Source organism: Cryptomeria japonica, chromosome 4 (assembly GCF_030272615.1).
Source record: "Cryptomeria japonica chromosome 4, Sugi_1.0, whole genome shotgun sequence".
NCBI classification, from domain to species: Eukaryota; Viridiplantae; Streptophyta; class Pinopsida; order Cupressales; family Cupressaceae; genus Cryptomeria; species Cryptomeria japonica.
In genome coordinates this window covers 300924391-300935683 of record NC_081408.1, presented here as the reverse complement: position 1 = coordinate 300935683, position 11293 = coordinate 300924391, and the positions used below count along the sequence as shown (strand labels likewise).

Below are 11293 nucleotides of genomic sequence, written 5' to 3'. Positions count from 1 at the left end.
GAAACATCTAATATGTCTTCTATATTGAATGATAACTAGATAAATACAATGTACAAATGAATGTTTATAAAAATAATTACAAACCCTAGATGAAACCTTAGGTGATGATTAAACAAGACCATGACAAGTGTTCCCATCCTATGCAATGAGGCAATGTGATCTAAAATTACCCCAATATGAATATAGAAAAGCACTCCTAAGTTTAGCTTAGTTGTGTAATAAGGTAAAAGGAGCTAATGATTAATTAATTAATAGGTGATCTTCCTATTTACTCCAATAATATTTTTAATACCTATTACTACATTTTGTACTTGTAGGATCAAATTTTAGTTGCTAGTCTTATGCACATCCTCCAAATGTTGTTGCAAATAACCAAAATTGGCATGTTCGATTAATAAAATTATATGGGACCTCAACAAATATTTGCATGCTTTTAAATGGCATAATTCACTCTCATATCTATTAATAGAGCATACATTTTAATCTATGTGGGCACATAAACAATAATCAATGGTGGGTTTTGTATGCTCACTCTTAGTGATTCCAAGTTATCTTATAATGTATTTTCCTCACGGGGGGCTTCACTTAGTGAACCTAGGTTATATCACATGAATTCATGGCATACTAAAGAATCCCCCTATTTTCAAAACATATTGCCCTAAACTCCTTTTTTCACCCCCTCCCAATACACAACCCGAATTAAAAGCCCCCTCATTTTCACTAGATATTGTATTTTTTCATAGGTTGAATTAAAAACCCCCTTATTTTCACTGATAGGCAATATATTGTACCCTTATTTTTGGAATATTTAACCTCCTAATATGAATGCATGTGATATAATATTGCCTAGATGGTGAAGCCCCCATGATTTTCCTATGTAATTATTCTAAATATTTTTGTTATCCTATCAAACTCTCATAACTCTATTGTTCTCTTAGGTCTTTGTTTAATGCATCTAACCAAGTATCATTATTATGAATAATAGAAATACATTGATACTAGTGATTTGCTCTGGCTTGAGTTGCCAAGGCATGACTTGTTCTTTTCCATTAGAGTGCACAAGTTAAACCACGTTGTCTTTGACTAGGTGCAACATATACAAGCCTCATAGATGTGTTTTACCATGAATTCATTTGGTCCAATCCTTATATGAAAATAATTTATTTTAATGATATTTATGACCACAAGGGCCTTCACCTCCCCTAACATTCCCTCTTCTATGATACCCATTTCTTTGTGTGCATCATGCCCTTCTAGTGATTATGGTCTTATGTCTTTGATTGAATTTCTCTCAACATTATATTCTAGGAATTCTTTTGACTACACACCCTCAAATCATCAACAAAATATTTCCCTTAGTGTCTTCCCTCTACCATGTGGTTTAAGCCTACTCTTAATTGAGTGTCTTGATGCACTTACCAACCAACAAGATATTTACCCATAGTATGTTTGACTTATTGTAATAACCCGCCATAGTTAACTCAACAAAATTGAGTATTCTTTTTTTTTTTAATTTAATCATTATGTTTTATTCAATTGCATACTCTGGGCATCCATCCATTTGGATTAGGCATTCATCCATCTGGGATGAGCATCTAACCATACGGGTTAGGCATTTGTCCATACGGGACATAAGATTTCATCTATCCAATACGGGATAGGCATCTACCCATACGGGGTAGGCATCTATCCAATCGGGATAGGAGGTGCTCTGGCCAAAGACTTAGACTCATCGGGACCATTCGGGTCCTGAGCCACTCACTAAGTACTACACTCTTCTAACAGAAGTGCACCGAGGTCGCTGTCCTTAGGAGTAATTAATAACATAATACAAGCTTGAATTCCACCTCGGAATTTGGCTTAAAGCCTCGAGAAATCAAGCGAATCCATACGGGATTCCTTCCAAGTATGCATTGAATTACTTTTTCCAATTTAATTATCTTACCTTTCAAAATGGGATTCTTACTCAACCTTTCTTTACCAAGCCTAGACCCCACCCACGAATGCCTGAGTACGAGGAACAACTCCGTCCCAAGACTACCTACATACTCGCTTCCGCACGGGATCAAGGCGTAAAGTATGTAGTTCTATTTTCTACTCTATGGTTTGATGTAAATTGATTAGTGGGTACGCAACCCTTTCTAGGGTCAATGTCCCAGACAGTTTCTCTATGGTTGCTACCCACGATGGTAGCGCTGAAGCAAAGGCTCAAGATGGCCTATTCCTTGTGGCCTAAAACAACTAGATCCTAACACCTATCATGAGCATCACCCTTGACCAAATTGTCAATCACCAATATCTCTTCAAGATAAAAAAAAATCAATTTCATAAAAGCATTTAGTTTAACCATCCCTAAAGGGGGGGTTTACTATGGTTTATCTCAACGGATGTGAAATCATTTAAAAGTTATCTTATTAGATTATCGATCCAAGGGGGATTACTCGCCCCTTGGATTTTAACTTCCAAGTGTCCCTTATTACTCCCTGATGATTTATAGGGACGATGCCACAGACGTCGTTGATGTAGCTTTATTAGGCATTAAGTGCAGTAGTTCAACATGACAACATTACCTGTAAGTGTGACCCAGAGGCACTATATATACCAAACGCTACTTGGTTTTGGTTTTCCAACTTCCTTTATTTAGTTTTCTAACTACGAAAACATCATGCTTGAAAACAATTACAAATTGAACGCGTAAAATTTAAATATTGCAAAGCTCAATTAATTTAAATAACTACTTGATGAATTACATGGAATAAAAACCATAATTAACGTTATTTATTGTTCAAAACCCTGGAGTATAACTTTGCATAATAACAATTAGAATACTTGCATAATAATAATTAAACGTGAAACTTGCATGGAGATGGAAACACTAATAAATGTAATCAATGTGAAGCAATTCGCATGAGGCGGAGGTAGTGTAAGTTACATGCGAGGATGTCGCTTATAAAGCCACTAATCCCAAAATAAAATTTTAGCTTCAAATCATTTAATGGGGATTAATTGTTAAGTGGATCAAAAGGTTCTAATACAAAATTTGATATAAATAAATTACTATTTATAATTTTCTAAAACTAAAATCTAAATAAAAATTTATCTAAGTTCAAAATTTTAATAACTAAAACTATACATAAAAAAAAAAAAATTTAATTATTTATAACTTTATACAAAAAAAATCTAATGAAACCTTTAGTCAAGTTGTATTGGCAAAAAACGAATGAGTGCGAGGGGGACCCCACGGTCCCCTCCACTACCCTGCGGCCACTGCCGCAACAGTGACCACAGGCTAGTGGAGGGTACCGTAATGGTACCACTTCCCCTGCGGAGTATTAACTCCGCCTGCGGCCCAATACCTCGTGCAAAGTGCTGGGTATCGCACACCAAACAATAAACACTTTTACGTTAAACGAAAGAGGTTTATAATATATATAATCCCCAGTTTTAATTTAAACAGAAATTTATAATTACTATATATATATATATATATATGGTTTCCAGTTCTAATTTATTTAAACAAGAGAGTAGAGTTTAATCAGCATACAAAAATGAAAGCCATAAGGATTTATATAAGAGTAATTTACACAGAGAGTTGATTTTAAACAATAAGGGTTCATTCATAGGAGTGAATAACCCAGACAATTATTCATAGAGATAAAACAATCCAGGGAGATTAAATCATTCCCAGCAATGTATAGATGATTGAAAGATAGATGATTATACTGATAAATGCAAGCTCATACAGGTGAATTTATAATCTATTTTGCAATCCAAAATTTGCAGAGACAGACTTATATTTCTCTTCCTCAGAGAATAATGAGTATACTGAGATTTACAAAGAAGTTAAGTTATTCCTACAGGAAGATTTGATTCACTCATAGCAAGAAAAAAAGAGGAAGATTTTATTCCTTGAATTTAATTCACTGTGTGTATATAAAATAAGATTAATCCAATATACAGCAAGGAGTTGAAAAACAAGATTTTTAATTCTTCAAAACTAATTCACAACAAAATCTAAATTACAGCAAGGAGTTGAAAACAAGATTTTTAATTCTTCAAAACTAATTCACAACAAAATCTAAATTACAGCAAGGAGTTGAAAACAAGATTTTTAATTCTTCAAAACTAATTCACAACAAAATCTAAATTACAGCAAGGAGTTGAAAACAAGATTTTTAATTCTTCAAAACTAATTTCAGTAATGCATTAAACCAAGATTGATCTAATCTAATTCATAGCAAAAATAAGATGCATGATTCAAAATAAAATAAAACTAAATAAGAAGAAAAACCTGGATACTTGCAATTGATGAAGAATCCCCTACGAATCCTTCAATTAGCCTCCCTTGATCTTCAAACTTGAAAGGAATCCTCCAAAGAAATCTTAGCTATTCTCAAAAGAATGAAATATGACTACAAAAAAATTTACTTGAGAGAAGAATGTCTTTATGGAATAACCAACTCCCAATTTTCAAAACTTGCATAACATTTATAAGAAACAATCCCTCTATTCCACTATCTATAATTTTAATTAAAAAAAAGAGATTCTTTCCCAATTTTGGACTTCATGCAAATTGATTAGACTTAGTGGGAGGGGTTACATGCAAGGTGGTGGAGAATCCTCTAGAAGCTTCTTATTCTTCCTACAACTTGTGCCATAATTGGATGAGGAAAAATAAATAAATAATTAAGAAAAATGTATATTTTCCATGTGTGTGTGTGTGTTTTATTATTTTATCCTTTTATAATATTCATTAAATCATTTAAATAGTTTATCCAAAATTATAATAGAGTTTGTATTTTAAATCCAAAACTGATAAAGGAGGGTTGTGACACTTTGTTTTTTTAAATGGGGTTGGAAACTTAGTAAGGACCTTTATCCAAACAAAAATAGTTGGTGATTGAAAATTCAAAGATCCAACTTTCTATGATGACTCATAAACACATGTCCATGTCACAAGTCCAATTTAAACTTCTAAGATGTTTAAGGCAAGAGTTTTCTATGCTACTATTCTCTCCAACACAAGCATACCATAATGATAACCATTTAAACAAATAACTTGGCATCTCTATAGAGACAACTTCATATAAATCATCATATGTATATACTTACACCATTCATGAGGCAATTCATCAACTAGACCCTCTTGGCATGTATACTCCAAACATTCTACTCAAAATCACTAATTCGCATTACCATTTGTTACTTGCCACACACCTCATATTGCACATAGACAAAGATGAGATCCTAGTATAGGAGTCAAAATGTCAGCCAAAATTCATATTCATGTGTAAGACTAATTGTAAAGCATCTAGATCACTTGGCTCATTGGCATGTTGTTATAGAGGCTACTCACCTAAGGTACATGAGGTATTTAAAATCTTATGTGAGATCTACTTGTGAAACACACACAAAAAGAAACAATAGTCAATTATATAGTAATTAATAAATCTAGACACATATATGCACTAAAACTTCTATATACTTATCAGCTCCATGATACAACTAGATATACAAAAAGAATACTAAGATCATATGGTCAATATTTTCATTCTAATCTATATCCTTTATAAAGATAGGAGACATGATTATGTAGATTTGCAAGACCCTCCTTTATGTTTAGTACATTTCACTTTCTCATTAAATATTTAAATCTACCTCAACCATTTCTCATTCCTTGGGCAACTATGTTCCCTCTTTCTATTATTTACAATAACATTATCTATATTTAGGTTGCAGAATGCATATTACTTGAAAGACCGAGACAAAATAATGTGAGACTATTCCTTTTGTTTTATACCAATATGTTAAATTTGTTTAAGAAGGAAAGGTAGTTAAAATTGAAAGAATTTTCTATAATCCAATATTTGATTAAGTCATTTAACAAAATTTATAAAATACTATATGATATGTCATATGAGACAGATAAACTTCATGCATGAATTCTAAATATATAGATGAAAAAGCAAGAACTCGAAAATTATTGTACAAAGAATCTTATCCTCCAAAATCTAAAGAACCTCACATTTAAAACCATAAAAATATTGATGCACAAATCATTTACAAAACAAACAGAACTCCAAAAGTAGTATAAAAACAAATAAGATTACATGGATCCTTGAGCAAAGTGTGGTGATGCATGAAATATCAAATATATCATCATTAAAATCAGCTAAGTATACCAGTCTACGCATCCATATTTCATTATTAATTTAAAAACAAAATACTCTAATACATTAATTTTTTCATGATAATCTAAAATCACTTTTCATGATAATCTAAAATCACAAGATTACTCTTTCCTTGCAGATTTTCACTAATCAACTCTTTAGTTTCTCCCTTAATTTGCCCATTTAAATCTACCTGGGAGGCTATGTCACATTGCAACTTATGTTGCTGTAAATATTGCCCATCCCCACCCTCACAGTTTGAATCCAGTTTTTCAAGAATATATCTGATACAGTCCTTCATGTCTTTAATTTCCCCCTCAAAGGATTGAACTTAGCTACTCTTATATACGGAGAAAGAGTGGGAATGAATCATATCTTTTTACATATAATGCTCGTGGAATGCACTATAATCTCCACTATCTAGCACAGATGTTATACTGATATGATAGCAACATGTGACTTTAACTGTACAGGGTATATATACAATGACCACTTACTCTGCTTCTTCAAATAGCATTGTTAATGACGATGTCATCTCACACACAGTTTTTTGTGGAAAGGAAATATAATTTTTCATCTCCTCAACCTTATTTCTATCCTTCGTGCTGTACTAATGTGCAATGAAATATTTATAGTAGGATGATTGTGTAGCATTCTCCTTATACTGTGTCTAGTCTTTTAGTTTTTCATTTAACAATGGTGATTGATATAGATTTTGGTAGTTTTGAGGATGTATAGAATTTAGAATAAATCATTGATTTTTAAATATTTTTTATAATATCGTGAAAAAATAGTATAAATTTAACAATTATTTAGCTTTCAAAAATTAATATAAATTATTTATCTTATGTTTCTCTAAGTCTTTGTTGTTCTGATGATGGATCATGGAATGTGATCCAAGATATTGATACAAAAAATAATAACACAGTTCAATTCAAAAGTAAGAGCAATTAGAATCATAGATTGGAGAAATCTAATCTCAGTAATATAAAAGTAACACTACAAAATATTTCATATTTAATAATAAGAAAAACTATCTATCTCTTTAATGAGATTTTCCCTTCTATTAAGATATATATTTAACCATGTATTGAGATGATTGATATGTCAAAAATACATCACATCCAATCACAATTTCAAATGTGAGAACCTAAATAATGTCAGAGTAGTATACCATATAGGTAGCACAAGCAGAAATATTATAACATTATTTCATCTACTCACAATAGACTATACTATCCAAAATGATGCATTAGGACATCATGTGTTTTGGATTGGACAGTAAACAAAAAATAAAGAAAGACAAATTCTTTTGGCTTAGGATGTAGACATAGATGAACTTCCCCTATTTTCCCTCTCAGTCATTTTCACATGTCTTTCATTATCAATAAAAGGTGTGATATCTATTGGTAATTGAGGAATTTTAGGGGTACCAAGAAATAAACCTCTAATTGTATTTAATCTATCAATTATCTGAGTTATATCAGGTCGCTCTTGAGGTGACTCCCTTGTGCAAAACAACCCAATTTGTATAAATTGAGTAAGGCATTCCATTACCACTGATGTCTCTGATTCATGAGCATCTATTAGTAGAGAATTATCCACCACATCAGAGATTCTATTAGGAAAATGCATTTCTATCCATTTTTGTAGATTCATTCCTTCACCGAATATATCCTCTGTTGGTCTCTTCCTTGTCAACAACTCTAAAATCAAAATTCCATAACTGTATACATCTCCTTTCGTGGTAAGATTTCCGCCCATTCCATGCTCTATAATAACAATTAAAAAAGAACAAATTACTCTAAGTCATTGAAGCATTCCATAGTTTATAAGATAAACAAAGAAAACTAGTGAAATATATAGTGTAAAAACAAGAAATCTGTACCTGGTGCAATGTAGCCAACAGATCCTTTAAGTGCATCTGTAGAAGTCAAGGAATCCATGGAATTTCCAAAAATAATATTGGAAATGCCAAAATCTGCTATGTATGAAGTCATGTCATCTAATAGAACATTGTTGGGCTTGAGGTCACAGTGAATCACTTGAACAAAGCAATAATGGTGAAGGTATGCCATTCCTTGTGCTATCTCCATTGCTATCCTTATTCGATCACTCAAATTTAATCTGCATCTACCCACTTCAGGAGGGTATAGCCATTTCTGTAAACTTCCATTTGACATGAATGGAAGAATTAAGGCCTTAAAATCAAGGTTGGAGCATGCTGAAATGATTTTAATTACATTCCGATGTCGAACTCTCTTTAATGCATTGCATTCTCTACTGAAACTTTGCTGAGCATGATCATCTTGCAGCTTGAGAACTTTAACAGCAATATTTGTACCATTCTTTAGAATCCCTTTATAAACCGACCAAAAACTGCCCATTCCTAAAAGATTTTCATCATTGAAACCACCAGTTGCATTTACAAGTTCTTCATATGATATTTTTGGAGGCCATACTTTGAGAGCAGGGGCACTAGAATGTCTGCATGATCTATAGGAATATACTACCAATAGAAGAGACGTGATCAATATTGCAATGCCAACTACAACAGGAATTATTACCTTTTTGGAGACTGGTGGGTGTTTGTGATTGGAATGAGAGCATGGTGGCAAGTTTATCCATCCACCACAGAGGCCAAGATTTTCCATAACTTCTGAGGCATCAAGTGTTGCAAAAGCTCCTCCCTTTGGGACCTCTCCAATTAACCTGTTTGAAGAGAGATTGAGGTGTTGGAGCATTTTCGTCCTTTTTAAAGCCACCGGTACTGTACCTGACAAATTATTGCAAGAAAGATCCATGTACTTCAGATTTTGCAAATATGACAGTGATGCAGGGATTGGCCCCTCAAATGCATTTCCGGAAAGATTTAGATATTCCAGCCCCTTGCAACTTGCCAATGCACTGGGAATGCTACCGGAGAAATTGTTTTGAGAAACATCTATGGCTAAAACCATAATCATTTTGCTCATTTCCAAAATAGAACCTTGCAATAAATTTCCAGAAACGTTGAAATAGAACTGGAGATTCTAAAGACCTGCAACTTCAGGAGGTATATTTCCTGTTAGCTTGTTGTGTGCCAAGTCCACCATTTCCAACGTCTTGCATCTCCCTAAACTGGCAGGTATTTTCCCTGATAGCTGATTGTGATCAAGATAAAGCCTTCTTAATTGTGGAAGCTTGCCAAGACTTTCTGGAATTTGTCCTGAAAGCATGTTCTCACTGAGCGACAACAATCCAAGTCTCTTTGATTGGCCAAAACTCTCTGGAATTCTTCCGTGTAAATTGTTTGTATCCAAAGTTAGTCTCTCCAAATTCGGAAGTTTACCGAGTGCAGATGGAATGGTCCCTTTGAATTGGTTTGCATCTAGGTGTACTTCTGTCAAGTTTGTTAGATTACCAATCTCATCTGGTATATTTCCCCAAATTTCATTTGAGTCCAAACTTAAATATAAAAGTGAATTTGAAAAGCGACCAATTGAAACGGGCAAGATGCCAGTGAGATAATTAGATCCCAAATCAAGATATGCCAAGCTGGAGCAATTAGTTAAGAATGTTAGAATAGACAAACCACTGCTTCCACTCACTAAATGATTTTGCCACAAGAATAACGTTCTCAGCTGCTGCATTTTCCCAAATTCCAGGGGCACTGTGCCGCTCAGTTGTTTGCGAGACAAATCCAACGGTTGTAATTGAGTCAAATTACCCAGTGAGGTGGGTATTTCTCCAGTGAGTTGGTTTCCCCCCAAAAACAATAGTTGCAATTCTGACAGCCTTCCAAACTCCCATGGAATTGAGCCGTTGAAGTGGTTGTCAGATAGATCCAATGTTTGGAGACGAGTGCAATTTGAAAGGGCAGTGGGGATCGGTCCTGTTAAGCTGTTGGTGTCAAGATTAAGGAGGTTTAGCTGACTAAGCATACCCAACTCATCAGGAATACCACCTTGGAGTCTATTTATGGCCAACTCAAGGAATATTAAAGAGTACATGTTTCCTAGGAAAGGTGGGATAATACCTGTCAAGTTGTTTCCTCCTAATCCTAAGGATTCTAAATTTGAAAGAAGACCAAGTGCAGAGGGAATGCTTCCACTTAAATTGTTATAAGGGAGTAAGAGAGATTGCAAAGAACGACAACCTCCTAGAGAGGAGGGAATGGGACCTTCCAAATTGTTGTCAGACAACCGAAGCACTCTCAGGCGAAATAGCCTTCCAAGCTGATATGGAATATGGCCCTCCAAACTATTATTTCTGAGAGCAAGTACTCTAAGGAAGGAAAGATTTCCGAGAAAGGCAGAGATTGGGCCAATTAATCCCATACCTGTGAGATTCAAGGAAACAACACGCTGTCGAGTAGAAGAACAGGTAACACCAGTCCAGTTGCAAAATGTGTGATTGGGAGACCAATGAAGGAGGGAGTTATATGGATCGAGAAGCAGAGACCCCTTGAAAGCAATGAGAGATTGTTGATCAGAATAATTAGAAGTGTGTGCCATGATATGAGGAGGCAGCGCAGAGAGAGATAAGAAAAGTAGCAGAGGAAGTATCATCATCACAATCTTCATCTTCATTGTTGGCTTGCTTTGCAGAGGAAGCCCAAATGACATGTGTGGTTTTATAAATTTGTCAATGTACTTGATAGGGCATGTTTGAAGTTTTTATTTGTTTTAATTACTTCACGGTAGGTAACAAAATGTTTATAATTTTTTGTAGACCGATTTAACATTTTCTGCTGAATCACGTGGCTAACATTTACAGAGTCGAAGAGGTTCTTACACTTTTATCCAACATGGAGATCTAGGTTAAATTCCAAATTACAAAGATCATAAATAAATGATTTATTTGTTTTTCTTTATGTAAGAAAAATTAATTTTTAAAAGCTATTCATTATTAGTATTTTAGTTATTTTTTTATGATTACATTTGCATTACATCCTAATACCAAACCTAGGCTTCTAGCTATAGTCATATACATTTATCAGTATGAAGCAAAGGCTAGTACAAAATGCCAATAGTAGAATATGTCAAAATAGCAACCAGGATTTTGTACACACGGGGTCAAAAAAGAACAGGGTGCCACAAATAGAAGTCTGCTTTAGAACCAAGCAACCCAGCCAAGGGGGC

The 11293-nt window shown here is 34.0% G+C and overlaps 2 protein-coding genes across 2 annotated transcripts; both read right to left on the bottom strand.

Moving 5' to 3' along the window:
* Positions 1-7298: 7298 nt before the first annotated feature.
* LOC131065556 (putative leucine-rich repeat receptor-like serine/threonine-protein kinase At2g24130) lies at positions 7299-10734 on the bottom strand. The gene is made up of 2 exons (XM_058000104.2): positions 8059-10734; positions 7299-7942 (listed from the first exon to the last, which is right to left on the bottom strand). The coding sequence occupies exons 1-2, from the start codon at positions 9143-9145 to the stop codon at positions 7488-7490; spliced, it is 1542 nt and encodes a 513-aa protein (XP_057856087.2). The 5' UTR covers positions 9146-10734; the 3' UTR covers positions 7299-7487.
* LOC131875101 (LRR receptor-like serine/threonine-protein kinase EFR) lies at positions 9203-10666 on the bottom strand. Its single transcript, XM_059219123.1, has one exon. The coding sequence runs from the start codon at positions 10664-10666 to the stop codon at positions 9203-9205; it is 1464 nt and encodes a 487-aa protein (XP_059075106.1).
* Positions 10735-11293: the final 559 nt, after the last annotated feature.